The 16350-nt window shown below is 45.4% G+C and overlaps 1 protein-coding gene and 1 pseudogene across 5 annotated transcripts; one reads left to right on the forward strand and one right to left on the reverse strand.

The window, feature by feature from the left end:
* Spmip9 (sperm microtubule inner protein 9) lies at positions 1-7426 on the reverse strand. 5 transcript variants are annotated; one of them, XM_059257930.1, is made up of 5 exons: positions 7294-7415; positions 6300-6522; positions 5972-6008; positions 3371-3463; positions 1-519 (listed from the first exon to the last, which is right to left on the reverse strand). In XM_059257930.1, the coding sequence occupies exons 3-5, from the start codon at positions 5996-5998 to the stop codon at positions 97-99; spliced, it is 543 nt and encodes a 180-aa protein (XP_059113913.1). In that variant the 5' UTR covers positions 5999-6008; positions 6300-6522; positions 7294-7415; the 3' UTR covers positions 1-96. The 5 variants fall into 5 exon arrangements, with proteins under 5 accessions (XP_059113913.1, XP_059113912.1, XP_059113916.1 ...); XM_059257929.1 differs by lacking the exon at positions 6300-6522 and having other exon boundaries at positions 7294-7425; XM_059257933.1 differs by lacking the exon at positions 3371-3463 and having other exon boundaries at positions 7294-7421.
* Positions 6426-16350, forward strand: part of LOC131906425 (protein SET-like) — a 24530-nt pseudogene continuing 14605 nt past the window's right edge.

Below are 16350 nucleotides of genomic sequence, written 5' to 3' on the forward strand. Positions count from 1 at the left end.
TAAGGAACATCTTCCCAGGTTTATTTTTGGTGCCTTCTCTGTGAGCGTTGGTGTGGAATTTCCTCACGCATTGAGACAACAGGCATTCTCACACCTCTACTGGTAAAATGGCATCAAGGGGCCCCACCTGTTCAAGATGGGGACCTTGACTCTCTGATGAGAAGGACAGGAACAGCCAGGGAGGAGAAGGTAGCCTTTGGCCACGTCTGGAGCAGGCTGCAGCTCAGGCTCCATGAGGCATGGGAAGTCTGTTCTTTGATGAAGCCGGTGGGGCTCAAACTGGGCCATGTACAGAGCCAGGGAAGCTGGGTATGCAACATGGCAGGTGCTGGTGAACCGGCTCTCATTCTTCACAGGGGCGACCGGAGCCTGTGGTGGGAAGAAGCCAGGGACTCCCAAGTCTCTTGCAGTCATGTAGGGTCTTTTGAAGGCAGGGTACCCATCCTCCAACTTGGGGTTGGGGTTGGGCATGGGCCGGTAAAACTCTTTGTTTCGGAGCTGAGTGTCAAGTTTGGCCTGCTGTAGAAACAAAGGGAAGACTGAGAAAGGTCCCCAAGGCAGTGCCCCTCAAAGCACTCCAGACAAAAGCCACACTACTTTAAAAATGGGAAGTTCAGGGCTGGAGAGATGACTTGAATACTGAGAACATTGGCTGCTCTTGCAAAGGACCAAGGTTCCGTCCCCAGCACCCATGTGGTGGCTCACAACCATCTATAACTCCAATTCCAGAGGATTGGACACCCCTGCGGCCTCTGTGGACACCAGGCATGCATGTGGGACAGACATATGCAGGCAAAAGACCCAGACACATACATTTTTTTTAAATTTATTTGGTTTTTCAAGACAGGGTCTCTGTGTACAGCCTTGGCTGTACTAGAACTTGCTCTGTAGACCAGGCTGGCCTCAGACTCACAGAGATCCACCTGCCTCTGTCTCCCAAGTGCTGGAATTAAAGGCGTGCGCCACCACAAGCCCAGCCAGTTTTGATTTCTTTTTATAGCACTTTTATTTACTGTGTGTGCTTGGTTGTGCAATTGTGTAGTATGTGTGTGTGGGCATCCTGGCACAAATGTACCTTACACACATACGAACATAAATAATATAAAATTTAAAAAAGAAAAAGTTGGACAGTGATGGCACACACCTTTAATCCCAGCCTTGGGAGGTAGAGGCAAGGCAGGTGGAGCTTTGTGTTCTAGACCAGTCATTGAGGCAATACCAGCATAGCCAGGGTTACACAGAGAGAAAAACCCTGTCTTGAAAAACAACACAAAAACCGAAAAAGGAAAATTATGACCACCGACCATATGATTCCACACTCACCGAATTTTTGAACCCTTTCAAGCTGCGCAAGACAGCAGTATCACCGCGGCCACCCACTGCTAACAATGGTATGAACTAGAAGCTTTTAGGGGAAACCATGTTGCTCACACACTTGAGAATTAGCAACCCCCGCTCCTGGCATAAGAAACTCTTGCACATTAGGATGGGCTTCCTCTTCTTAGAAGCATCCAAGTGGGGAGAAAACAGCTCGTGTCCACCAAGGGAAGGAGCACCCACACTGTGGAGAGTTCGTAGAGTGTTACAGTCCAATACTACACAGAAAATGAGTGATACCCACAATGCTTAGCAAGAATGAGAGCTACGGAAGGATATGAACAATTCACTTTTCAAAAATTACATACTAATGGGGCTGGAGAGATGGCTCAGTGGTTATTAGCACTTGCTGCTCTTGCAGAGGACTGGAGTTTGGTTCCGAGCACCAACATGGCAGCTTAAAACCAACTAACTTCAGTACCAAAAGATCTGATGCCCCCCTCTGGCTTTCGTGGATGCCAGGCATACACATGATGCACATACGTGTACGCAGGCCAACACACATACAAATTGTTCCCCATTACACAGTACATTTTATTTTTATTTAATCCGTGTGAGTGTGAGAATGTGTGTGTGTGTGTGTGTGTGTGTGTGTGTGTGTGTGTGTGTGCGCGCGCTCTCATGAAAGCGACCCATAGGGAGGGGGGTGGGGTCATGTGCACATCTGTACAAGTACTTGTGGAGACCAGAGATCAATTTCAGATGTTGTTTCTCAGATCCACCTTATCTTTTGAAACAGCATCTCTCACTGGTGCCCATCTGGCTAGACCGCATGGCCGATGAGTTCCAGGGATCCGCCTGTCTCTGCCTCCCTAGCACTGGGGTTATAAGCACACGTTACTATGCCTGGCTTTTTACGTGGGTTTTAGGGATCAAACTCAGATCCTCATGCTTGTACAGCAAGTAGTTTATCAAACGAGTAATCTCCCCAGCTCAAGTAATTCTCTCTTTAGAGTAAAAGAGGAGAGGAGGAACAGGAGAGGAGGAGGGGCCTAGGTCTGGGCAGATTGCTCACTGAGAGAGTGCTTGCCTGGTTCTGAGTTCAATCCCCAGCACCATTAAACCCGGCCTGGTACACATGCCTATCTTCCCAGGACCCAAGAGGTGGAAGCAGGGGTATCAGGAATTCAAGTTCAAGGGCATCCTTGGCTCTATAGCAAGCTCAATGCTAGACCATGTGAGACTTTCTTTCAAAATAAACAACAAGAAAAATTAAAGGAATTCTATAAACACATGGGATTAGGCTAACATTCAGAATATGTGTGTAAGAGGAGGAATACACATGCCATGCTTAAGCTGGTTACTAGTGGGTACATTAGTGTTGGTTTTCTCAATGTTATTTACATTTTTTGTTACATTTAATTATTTGTTGTGCATGCACGTGTACACACCACGGCATATGTGGAGGTATACACACACATGCCATGGTACATGTGGAAGTCAAAAAACTTTGTTCACTCCCTCTACCATGCGGGTCCTGGGAATTGAACTCAGGCTTCGTGGCAAGCACCTCTATCTGCTGAGCCATCTTGCTGGCCCTTATCAGTGATATTTAAACTATAAATGTATAATACTTCAAGTTTTACATGTGCTATACATTTTGGCATATCACGTGCACGCACGTGTACGCACACACAAACATGCAAAACCTCTAAGTGAAGTCCCCAGTCACCGGCTATTTTAAAAGCCACAATGTCCACATTAAAATAATAATCATGGGCCTGGAGAAATAGTTCAGTGATTAAGAACAGTCACTGCACTTGCAGAGGACCAGGGTTCAGTCACTAGCGCTGACTTTGATGGCTCACGATCATCCATAATTCCGGTTCCAGAGGCTCCAACGCTTTCTTCTGACTTCTTCGGGCACTGTATGCATACACAGTTTTTGTACTACACACACATACATCAGGTGAAACACATATAAAATAAAATAATAAATAAAGATCCTTCCAGGGACTCATAGAATGGATAACAGGCCTGCAACTACCCCTACCTCTTGTGGTGTGACTCTGGAGTATTTGTGCTTCGTGAAGGGCTTATAGTCGACCATGTAGGAGCTCTGGTATATGTCTAGGTCCACGTAGTTCTAGAGGACAAGTGAGAAAAGAAAACAAGAGCCTGGCCCTGTCATTATTCAACTTAATGCTCTTTCAAGACTTCTTGACTATAAAATCACAGGCAGCTTTGGGGCCTGGCATCAGGAGTCGTGTGGGATCTGGCTTCTGTCCCTCAGGGCCCTCTTCCCACCATCACAGGAGCCTGGCACATGCTCACTGCCTGATGAAATAAAAAACTGTTCCCCTTGCCAACAAGTCAACTCCTGGGCATCTTCTAAGACTCAGATCAAATGTCCCTTTCCCCAGTCAGTCTCTATCTCTTTATGCCCCAGCTTTCAAGAACAAAATCCTTCCTCCTTTCCCATCTGCTTCAGTAATACACTGTGCAAGTGTTCCTTCAGGAGACCACGGTTCAATTCCCAGGACTGACATGAGGCAGCCACAATTACCTGTAGTTCTAGGGAGATCTGATTGATGCCTGTGACCTCTGAGGGCATCTGTACTCATACACACACACACACACACACACACACACACACACACACACACACACACACACATAATAAATCTTAAGAGAATAATTTAATGAAGTAGCTGGGCATGGTGGTACACCTATAATACAGCACTTGAGAGGTAGAAGCAGGAAGTTCAGGAATACAAGACACATGGACCACAAAAGATGCTGGCTGTTAGCCAGGCATGGTGGTGCACACCTCTAATCCCAGCATTTGGGAGACAAAGGCAGGTGGATTATCGGGGACTACGGGGGTCCAGCCCCTCGATAGTCCCCTCCCAGGGTCCAGGAAGAATCTACAACCAGCTGATAATTAATCTTTGATGAGAAAAAATGAATCTATGTACACAAAACTCCTTAGTCCATACACTTTATTATTCTGTGTCAGTTACAAGCTTATATTCTGCTCTCATATTTAGCTCATTTCTAGCCTGATTTCTCTCTACACTTGTCTGCGGTTCCCTCTAGGTTCTATCTTAATTCCTTCATCTAGTTCTGCCCCTTCTAGGTTCTCATCCATCTTGTTCCTTCCCATATCATCTCCTCTCCCATCTCCTTCTCTCTCCTCATCTAGTTCTTCCTCATCTTGTTCTTCCCCATCTGGCTCTTCCTCATCTTTTATCTCGTTCCTCTAGTACTCTCTTCTAGCCCTTCAATCTACTTTTTCCCCATCTCAGTTTGTTCCTCTCAAGTTCTTACCCATCTAGTTCTTCCATTCTCTTTTCTCTTCTCTGCCCTCTCATTCCCTGGAAGTCCTGGTATACATACACTTACAAGCAGTATTCCCTTAGCAGTGCAAAGCCAGGCTTCCAGGGTCAAACGGAGGGGTGATAAGAATCACATAGGGAGGCAATAACCATTAATTATCATTTGCAACCCCAAAGGGAAGTAACCAATGGGGAAATGAATTAACTAAAGGCTAAATTCAGGTAATATCTAAGAAGAGGGCTCTTATGTGCTCAACTGTAATCTTAAACGTGATTGGTAGAAAATGTTAAGAATCTATAAGTTGCTAGGTCAATGGGAGAAAATAAAACTGTCTTCTTTTTTCCTGTGACTCATATCTGTCCAAGCTATCTGCCATTTTTCTGCAGGGTGGGGGAAAGTGTGCTCGGTCGCTAGGCAACCTGCACAGCTAGATGCCTCTGGTGATAGTTAAAGGGAGATCTGGAACTAGAGGTAAGGTTTGGGAAAGGAGAAAGTAAAGCTTAATTGACACAGTAGATCTCTGTGAGTTTGAGGCCAGCCTGGTCTACAGAGTGAGTTCTGGGACAGCCAAGACTATGGAGAGAGATCTTGTCTCAAAATCAAAAACAAACAGACAAAACCTAAAAACCACCAAAGAACAAGCAAGCTGAGACAGAAAGACGGGTCTGCAGTTAAGAGCACTTGCTGATCTTGTGGAGGATCTGGGTTCAGTTCCCAGCACCCATATAGAGTCTCATAACCATGCATAACTCCAGGTTCAGGGCATTCAATGCCTTCTTCTGGCTTCTGTGAGCACCAGGCACACACATACACATGCATACATGCAAAACACTCACATACACACACACACACACACACACACACACAAACTAAAAATAAACAAATCTTTTGAAAAAAAAAAGCAAACAAAAAAGAATTTAGCCAAGTGTGGTGGTTTAATCTCAGCATTAAGGAGGCAGAAACAAGCTGATCTCTGTGAGTTTGAGACAAGCCTGGTCTACACAGCAAGACTTAACAAGTTCCAGGTCAGCCAGGGTTGCATAATGAAACTCAGTCTCAAAAACACAAAAAGTAAACATACTCAAAAACAAAAGCAACCACCACAATAACAAACTTAATGAAGTACTCTAGACTGAGACCTTGTTTTAGCTCTCTCAGTCTCTGAAGTCCAGCACCAATGCCTGGTACATCACACCATGAGTGCCCAGTAAGCGCATGATGAACAAATAAATCTCCAGAATGGTTCAGACTTTCCCTTGTGTCGTGTAGCTCACTCTTGAGACTGTTATAGGGGACAGAAACCTACATTACTTACCTTTTTGGGGTTCACCATACATGCCATGGCCACGGACCTAGAAAGACATGTCAGTTAGCCCTGCTCAGTCTCAAAGAGAGGCAATATCCCACTATTTCCACAGCTATACAAGCAAACAGGACTACTCTGGTCCCCTTAGCTCATGCCCTCTCCACCTTCCCTAAAATTCTACCTTGCATATTCCCTGGAGCCAAGGGAGGCACTAGGGATGGGTGTATGGGGCCCTGTGATGAGGAGACTATAAGCACGATTCGGAGGAATTAGAATTCACTACTTTGATGCTCCACCTCTCCAAAAGGTACATCAAATAGCAAAGCAAGCTTAATACCCAATTTTTGAAGGAACAGAAGCTGTGACTTTACAGCATCTGCCAATCCCTAGGAAGTAAATCCCCCAGTATGGCCACTTTGAGCTTCTAACACATCGATGACTCTGAGTTGCAGAGATGTACGCAATGTGGGATCTCCCCAGCCAGTGTAAACCAGGGCTCGCCCTGCCCGGAGGAGGCAAGGCCCAGGCCTGGGGCTCCAGCACTCCAGTTCAGAAGCAGGCTGTCCAAGGTAAAGAAAGTTGTGAGGTATTCCCAGACGAAGGATGAACACGAAGGTCCAATGTCCCCCATGCCCAGCCCTGAAATGCCATGTTGTAGGTCTCTCTGTCTCTGTTTCTATTTGTGTCTCTGTGTCTCTATCTCCATTTCTCTCTCTCTCTCTCTCTCTCTCTCTCTCTCTCTCTCTCTCTCTCTCTCTCTCTCTCCACACACACACACACATAGACACACACACACACACACACACACACACACACACACACCTTTCTGACAGGGTTTCAGGCAGCCCAGGCTGGCCTCAAACCTCTGTGCAATTGAGAATCACCTCAAATTCTGATCGTCCTATGTCAACCTCCTGAGTACTGGGTGTTACAAGTGTACACCACAGGAGGCAGAGGCAGGTGGATCTCTGGCATTCAAGGCTAGTCTGGTCAACATAGTGAGTTGTAGGCCAGCCAGGACTACATAGAGAGACCTTATCTCAAAGACCAAAAAGAAAAGAAGCCAAAAAGCAAGTGGTTTCTTGTCTGCGTTATGTGGTGCTAAGAATTGAACTCAGGGCCTTGTGTATACAAGGTAAGCACCCCACCAACCGAGCTACATCCCCAGCAACCACTCCTTCATTTCACTACCAGGAACTACTCTGCCCTGCAGTCCATGCTGATCGGCCAGCTGTGACCTGGCTAGGTACTGGCCAGACCTCAGCTGATATTCCATGTTTCCTCCTTCCTGAACACAGACAGCCCAGGGCCCGCTTTAGTTCAGAGCTTACCTCCTTTCCTTTTGACAAGACTCAATGTTCCTGCCCTTCCAACTTCAGGAGTCCCTGCTCTATGGAAAGTCCTGTTGGCACTGTCTCACGGACATGCCTGCCCCTGAGATCAGCCCTGACCTACACAATTGAAACTGTTTTGGTCATTGGCCCTGGTCATTGTGATGTGGGTAGCTAGTTGTCCCCTCCCTGAATGTCAGTTCCCCTGTCCCTGGCTCAGCCCTCCTGGAGTCTCAGTACATCTGGACCAACTGGGCCAGAATAAACCTGACGGGATGGTCCTGGAGGGGAGATGCTATTGCCAGGAGAGGCAGTTGCTTGATGACATCAGCCTGGGTTTAGCTAAACCCATGCCTCTGCGGGTTTCATATTGCCTTAGAGCCCAGCTCACATATTTGTCAAAGTCTTACTCTCTTTTACTTGTACTAGTAAGGCTATTTAAAAACAAACAGCACAGAGCAGAAAGTAGCAAGTGTGCTTGAGATTCAGGGAGAGTAAAACTCTCACACACTCTTGGTGGTGATGGAAAACGGTGCAGCTAGGGAAAATAGGTTGGAAGTCTCTCAAAAGTTAAGCACAGGGGCACACAGTGTGGCTCAGCAGCGAAAGATTCTTGCCACCCAGTGGCACTACCTGTGTTCGAACCTGGGATTTACGTGGTGGAAAGAGAGAACCAACTTCTGAAAGCGGCCCTCTGACCACCACATGCACATACAAATATAAATAAATAAATGTTTAAAAAACACATGGAGAAGAACCATATGATTTGGAAAGTTCACTTTTAGTCATAAATCATATGGAATTAAAAGCAGGGGATCAGAGATACTGGATGCCACTGCTCATAGCAGCAGAATTCGTGATGCCTAAATGGCCACCAGCAGCTGGATGGGTTGCCCAGCTGTGGTGCAGGCATAGTGTGGAACGTTACTCAGAAAGTTCTGACCCATGCTACAGAGGCGATGAAACCAGAAAACATTATGCTAAGTTCAAAAACAAAAAGACAAATGAGATTGCCAAGTGCGTAGAGACAGGATGCAAATTTATTTATTTATTTGGCACTTGGGAGAGCAGCCTGCAGTAGTAACTGGGTGCTATCCCTGCAGCCTGGCAGGTAACTCCACTCCAGAGAGTCCTTCACTGGAGACTGAAAACCCCTAGTTGTTCAGTTTTCCTTGCCACACACAATATGCTCCTTTGTGTGTGTGTGTGTGTGTGTGTGTGTGTGTGTGGTATTTATGTATCTGTGTGCACCTGTGTGTTCACCTCTGTGTGTGTGTGTGTGTGTGTGTGTGTGTGTGCGCGCGCGCGCAGGAGCATGCTTGCATGCTTGTAGAAACTAGAAGTCAACATCACCCCCCACCTTTTGAGACAGGGTCTCACATTGAACCTAATTTGGGTAGGCTAGTTGACCTGTGAGCTGGAGGGATCCACCTCTCTGCCTCCACAGCATTGAGAGCACAGATACGTTCCGCCATGCCCTGGCTTTGTTATGTGGATGTGGGGAATATGAACTCAGGTCTTCATGCTAGTGTGGTAAACACTGTACCAACTAACTGAGCCCTCTCCACAGACCTCACTGTTCTCTCTCTCTCTCTCTCTCTCTCTCTCTCCTCACAATCCCCATTGTTATATAGCTCTCTTTCTCTTTTGGTTTTTTGAGACAAGGTTTCTCTTTGTAGCCCCAGCTGTCCTGGAACTCACAGACATCCACCTGCCTCTGCATGTACCACCATCACCCAGAGTTATACGCCTCTCTAGTATCTGCTTTATTAACATGCAAACATATGTTTTCTACATTTGTAAGGGATGGGAAATATGCTGGAAAGTAAATTTTGTCTTGTTTAGTTTTGTATAGCTTTCTCTGTAATTCTGAAGGTTGATCCTGACCTCAAGGGTTCCAGATACCTCGCCTTGGGTGTGTGTGTGGGAGGCACATTGTGTGGGGTAGGGTAAGACGTATTAAATAAAAATTTAGTAACCAATAGGACTGCAGAAGCATGGTTGTGCTACACTAAACCGTGTTTAAAAGGTTGCAAAATGGGGGAAGCGAGCGACGGAGACTGCCTGAACAGGATCCAGTGCTCCCAGGGACATCATTTGTTCTTCAGTCCTCCCCTCCTTCCTCCAGTGAAAATAATCACCTCCACATTGATAAAAAAAACTTGCCCCAATACACACGCACAGGCTTGACTGTGAAAAGCAAAGGAGGTGATGTGCATTTAGCTACTTCACTCCAGGTCTAGTATGCTGTAGGACTTTAATTATTGCTGCAGAAAGCTCCCAAAGCCCTTCTTAGCGTGAATCCCACTTCAACCCCTGTACCCCGAAGGGAGAGCCAGGCCCCCAAACTTCTGTCTATGCAAATTCAGCTTGTTAATATTGTTAGATCACAGGAAGAAATTCTCTCAACTCGGAAGCCCCAGTTCCTCCAGGCTTCTATTAAAGGGATTACAATCCGCTTCCTTCCTAACAGGGCTAATGCTCCATGGGAAGCCCCCAGGCCAGGGATTAAAGCATTTACGCCTTTAATTAGGAGCAGCCTTTCCCTGAACGCCAGAAACACAAACAGCCAGGCCACATTACAAAGGACCACGCCCTCTCCTAGAGCCTTGGGGCCGGGCAGGTGGCACTCTTTATCAAACAGGCATTTCCCAAAGAAGGGCCTCGGTCAGGGCCCTCAGCACAAATTAAGCCCCCCTCACTTCGCAAACAACCAACCAGGTAAGGTAGATCTTCTTTGACACAGCCGGGCAAGAGGAAGCGACCTAGTTAAAAATCCCCGTGAGACTGCCCCATCTCTAGGAGGGGCTGTGCTGTCCAGTGAGGATGCTGTGCTATTTCATAGTGGTGGGTCATGAGCGTTCAAGGAGACAGCTCTGGAAATGACAGAGTTAGTTCAGAGCGATCTGTCTGTCCCCCACGCAATGCTGCTGCACCAGGAGCACACAGGCTCTGTCCTTTCCCGGTCCTGAAGCATAGTCCGACGGTCCCCGAAGGCCAGGTTTCTCCGGGAGCAGCCAAATGACATCTACCTCACAGCTGCCTGGGATCCATGATATTGGCCTGCTATCTGTCCTCACCTTTCTCTGTGCCAACCCGAGAATAATCTACTCCTTACGACAACTCAGGATTCTTAAAATTGAAAACAGGAAACAGTGTTGTCACGGTCGCCCCCTACTGTCCTTAGAGGAGAGAGCTGAGGCCCAGAGTTTTCCAGGAGCTTGGACTATGCAGGACAGGTGGGGGGGGGGGGGGGCCTCACTGCGGAGGAGAAAATACTATCAAAAGCCCATGAAATTATTAAAGAGGCATAAGAATTCAGGGCCTCTCACTTCATTGTTCAATAAAATGTCTAACAGGCACATCCCGAGACCCCAGTGGAGGCCTGAATTACTGAGCACCACACCCTAAATACAGTCCCCCTTTACCAGGACACATCTATGATAAAAGTATTATCTATAAATTGGGCACTGTGCAGGATTAAAACCAGCACCTAACAATAAAATGAAGAGATGAGAATAACAGACCATAATAAAATGTATGTAAAGCTCACACACTGGGAAATCCTCTCAGTCTGCATTGTGAAGTGCTACTACTCTATCTGGATACACCTTCAGAGACAAACCCCCAAATAATGTATTACCAGCTAGCTGGGCATCCGTTAGCCTAGTTAGACTGAGTTAGCCACAATAGATGGCTAGCTTAAGGTTACTTGCCATCCACAGCTGAGCTACGTATTTATGTATTTTCTTATTGAGCATAACTAATCTCACAGATTATCTGTATCAGAACCAGACCTGGTTAGGTAAGCCTGTGATCCCAACTACTAGAGACTGAGGCAGGAGGATCTCAAGTTCAAAGACAATCTGGGCCACACAATGAGTTCAAGGCCAGACAGGGCAATCCTGTCTTAAAAAGTAAAAAGAATCTGGGTGGTGTGGTATATGCCTTTAATCCCAGCACTTGGGAGGCAGATGGCTCTCTGTGAGTATGAGGCTAGCCTGGTCTGCAGAATGAGTTCCAGGACAGACAAGGATACAGAGAAACCCTGTCTTGGAAAAAAAAAAAAAGTAAAAAGAGTGCTGGGGGATAAAGTTATTGCTTAGTGTGCATGAGACTTTCAATTTAATACCAGGTATTGAAAAATAATAAATAAATACCCCATCATTAGTATGTCTCAGCATAGAGAAAACATGGGCACTACCATTTTATAAAGATGTATTTCTTTTATTTTATGTGTATGAATGTTTTGCCTGCATGTATGTATATGTACTGCATTGTGTGCCTCATGCCCAAAGAGACCAGAAGAAGGTGTCAGGTCCCCTGGAACCAGAGTTATGGATGGTTATGAGCCACCATGTAGGTGCTGGAACTGAACCCAGGTCCTCTGCAAGAGCAGCCACTGAGCCACCTCTCCAGCCCAACATGGACATTGTCTAAGGCAGACACACAAATGAACCAAATAGCTTCCTATTCTACCAATGGAGATTGCTGTGTCCTTAGGTTTAGCTTACTCCTTCTGCCTGATGGTTACATGATTAATCCAATTACAGGGGCAGTGAGATGATTCTGGGTAAAGACACTTGCCGCCAAGCCTGAGGACCTGAGTTTGATACCCAGAACTCCTATGGTGGAAAAACTGACTTTTGAAAGAAAGTTGTTCTCTGACCACACAGGTGAATGAATACTAAACTATACACACACATCAATATATATATATAACAATATACTAATTATTAATGATAAAATAAAATTTAAAAAGCTATCCAACCAAAGAAGCTAGGTATGATGGTGCATGCTTTTAATTCCAGCACTTGAGAGGTAGAGGCAGGAGGATGAGGAATTCAAGGGCTCCTTCAGCTGCAAAGTGAGTTCAGGTTAGCCTGAATTAAATGAAACTCTGTCTCAAATAAAGTATCCAATCCCAGTTACACCTACTTTCTGATATATAGTTTCCACTATTGAAATGAAAAAAGCTGTTGCTTCCTTACACATTATTGTCAGGTAACTTAACCGACTTAACCTACCTTTGAAGGTGATTGGCATCATCTGCTCAAATGCCAAGAGCCCAAGCCCAAATCAAGTCTTTTCTTTTCTTTTTTTCTTTTTCTTTTGTTTTTTTGTTTTTTTGTTTTTTTGTTTTTTCGAGACAGGGTTTCTCTGTGTAGCTTTGCGCCTTTCCTGGAACTCACTCTGTAGACCAGGCTGGCCTCGAACTCACAGAGATCTGCCTGGCTCTGCCTCCCGAGTGCTGGGATTAAAGGCATGCGCCACCACTGCCCGGCCAAAATCAAGTCTTTAATCTAGCAATTGGCTTCCTGGATGTGGTCTTACAGCAACAATTGATTCTCCTATGCAAAGATGGGCATGATATGGTTCTTTATGACTTGAAATCACAAGAACCTGCATGCACCTAAATCTACATTAACAGAAACTGATAAAATAATTTAGATGCATACACACCATAAAATATTAGTGATAGTTAAACAAAGTAAGGACTGCTATGGAGGAAGAAAACCATTTCATCTCTGAAGATAGATGGATGAGGTCTTTCTGCCTGAAAGCTTGGAATGGGAAATGATAGCTGTCAGAATCTCTACCCCATAATGTGTAGGATGTGTCTGTCCTGTGGGTGGTCAGTAAGGACCTGTTGCTGCGACTGATGGCAGAGATAACGGAGGGGAGTTTATGCCACAAAGAGCTGAAAGCACCTAAGAGACCTTAGCCTAGCAATTACTGCAATATATGAGCTGAGCTTATTTTGCCTCCTGATTCCTCTGTCAACTTTCCTAAATTCTTTCCAGTGCTTTTTGGGCCATGCGTCCAGGGTCAGTGCTGGGTCAGGCCATTTAGATGTTGAAAGGGCAAGGTGATCAGTAAGTCACACCTTCATTCTCTGCATGCTCGCCCTGGCTCCTCACGTGTAATCTGGGAGAGCATCTCCCTTTATGCCATCACATTGGAATAAGGCACAGAAAGGCGCATCTTCCCGGGGTGGTGTTGACAGACTGGCCAGTCACTTTGGGGTCAGCCTGCCTGCTTGCACGTAGGAACACCGAACTGGCAACAGAAGGCTGAGGAAAAGACACTGAGTCACAGAAACTTTGGAAGTCGGGGTCTTTACACATGGTCTGTACTCCTTCAGTGATGGGGAGAGTATAGACTCTCTTGCCCCAGCCCAGATCTTCCAAACCAGAATTTGATGGGGGAGGATAGGGAAAGGCATGGAAGTTAACTTTTTGTTTGTTGTATTTTGAGACAAGGTTTCTCTGTGTAACCCTGGCTGTCCTGGAACTCCTTCTGTAGACCAGGCTGGCCTCTTAACTCAGAGATCTGCCTGCCTCTGCCTCCCGAGCACTCGGATTAAAGGCATATGCCACCATGCCCAACTGGAAATCAGTGGGATTTTGCAGGAGCTCTTCAGCACACTGAAGTCTGCAATCAACAGAAAGCAACCTTGGTGGTATCTGCCATGGTCCTGTCTTTCAGGACATCATTATGTCTGATTACATCTTTGACAAGCACTCATGAAACCCTAGATCTGCTCTACTACATCGGAATACAAAATAATTAGAAGAGCCCGGGGTGGCAGCTCACACCTATGATCCCAGTGCTTGGGAGGCAGGGGCAGGTGGACTGTCGTGAGTTCAAGACTAGCATGGGTCACTTAGTGAGTTCCAGGACTTACAAAAAACAAAGAGAAGAAGAGGAATAACAACAACAACAAATAGTAATGATGATAATAATAATAATAATAATAATAATAATAATAATAATAATAATAATTTGAGGTTGGTCTTAAATGGTGTCCTCTCTCTATTTCAGCAATATCAAACATAATGCCAAAAAAGTGATAATAATATTAAGAAAACTCCAAGAAAAAAATGCATAGATCCATGTACTTTACTTATTCACTTTGTTAGCCAACGCTTACTACTGTATGTCTCAGATGTTAAATACGTGTGTGCATATATGTATGTGTGTATATTTGGTCTCTCACTTTCAGAGATTCCTTCCTTATCTGCATTCATTTATAACATGTAAACTAAACAGGTAAAACTTGGTTTTTTTTCTTCTCAACAAACTCTTTTTTTTTTTAAAGATTTATTTATTTATTATGTATACAGAAGAGGGTGCCAGATCTCATTACAAATGTTTGTGAGCCACCATGTGGTTGCTGGGAATTGAACTCAGGACCTCTGGAAAAGCAGTCAGTGCTCTTAACCTCTGAGCCATCTCTTCAGCCCCTCAACAAACTCTTGAGGGCAATTGTGTCATTGGTTAAGGTCAACTAGCTATATATGTGTAACATTACCTCGAAGATTACACCATCCCCCCTCCTTCCTTCCTCTCTCTCCTTCCCTGCCTCCCTCCCTCCCTTTCTTCCTTCACTTAGTAAGAATGCTTAGTAAGAATGTACTATACACCAGTCATTGAGGACATATAAGGGAACAAGGATATGGTCCTACCTTTGGGCGAGATCTCTATATCACATCACACAAATATAACGGAGTAAAGGATTGTGGCTTGGGAAAGCAGACTGACTTCATGCAGGGCATATGGACTTGGGTTTAAACTCAGTACTTTAACACTCACTTGTTTGATTCTAGGTGGTTCATTTAGTTTTGGGTCTTCTTATAGAAAAGTCAAATAAAGGGGCTGGTGAGCAGGAGTGGTGACCCACACCTTTCAGTCCCAGCATTTGGGAGGCCAGCCTGATCTACATAGCAATCTCCAGGACAGCAGGGCTTCATAGCGAGACCTTGTCTTTAAAATAATAGGGGTTGGGGGTGAGACGGGTAATGGGTAAACACACTTGCTATAAAGCCTGATGACATGAGTTGAATACCCATGTTACACATGGTGGAAGTAGCCCTCTGACTGCCACACCAGTACTGTGACACCCCCCACCCTGCAACACACATTAATTAAATTTTCAGAAAAAGAAAAGGCAAATTAAAATGTCTCCAATGGGATAGGTGAGCGGTTTAGAAGTAATCCATATAAGACACCTGCTCCAAAGCAGAGCTGAATAGATGCAGAGGTCTACCCTCGCCAAGAAAAACCAAAGCCATATGTGTATACATGAAAAAACACACATATAGTTCATCTACTTGCTCTGCCGTCACTCTTTATTTATTTATGTATTTATTTATTTGTTTATTTATTTATTAACTTTAAAAAAGTTAGAGCTGTGGTGACACATACCTTTAATCCCAGCACTCATGAGGCGGAGGCAAGCAGATCTCTGAGCTCGAGGCCAGTCTTGTCTACAGAGAGAGTTCCGGGACAGCCAGAGTTACACAGAGAAAAACCTGTCTGAAAACAAAACAAAACAAAACAAAAACAAACAGACAAAAATTTTATTTTCATATGTATAGATGTTTTCTCTGCATGCACATGTGTGTACCACGGGTGTGCACAATCAACCACTGAGCCACCCCTCCAGCCTTTCTCTCTCCCTCTCCTTCTCTCCTTCTTTCCCTTTCTCCCTCTCCCCCTCTCCCCTCCCCTCTCTTTCCCTCCCTCCCACTCAAGACAAAGTCTCAATATGTACCCTCCGCTGGCCTCAAACTCACTATGTAAAGGCTGCCTTTGAACTCACAGCGGTTACTTTTGCCTCTGCCTTTGTAGTGCTGATGTCACAGGCATGTGCCCCCACATCTGGCTGGGTCTACTTCTTGCCTAGACCCTGTCCCACTTCCTACCGTTCTGTGCTGCAATGAGCCCAGCTTGTTCCAAGCCCCCAGTACCACCCTCTTAGGCCACTTGCTCACAAACACTGCAGATTTTCTTCTAGTTATAAAGAAGCTGTTCAGTTCATTCATCTGTTCATTAGTTTGAGACAGGATTTCAACATGCAGCCCAGGCTGCTCTCCAGTGTGTGGCTAGCCTGCTGCTTAGACTCCAGAAAGTCAGGAGGACAGGCACAAGCCACCACACCTGGGTGGTAATGAATCTTGATCATCTGATCTTCCATGGACATTTCACTTTACAAAATGAGGCTGCATGCCTTTACTATTAAAGAGTGCGTGTGTATATTTGTGTACTTTCTCC

The sequence above is a fragment of the Peromyscus eremicus genome, chromosome 3, assembly GCF_949786415.1.
Source record: "Peromyscus eremicus chromosome 3, PerEre_H2_v1, whole genome shotgun sequence".
In the NCBI taxonomy this organism is placed as follows: Eukaryota; Metazoa; Chordata; class Mammalia; order Rodentia; family Cricetidae; genus Peromyscus; species Peromyscus eremicus.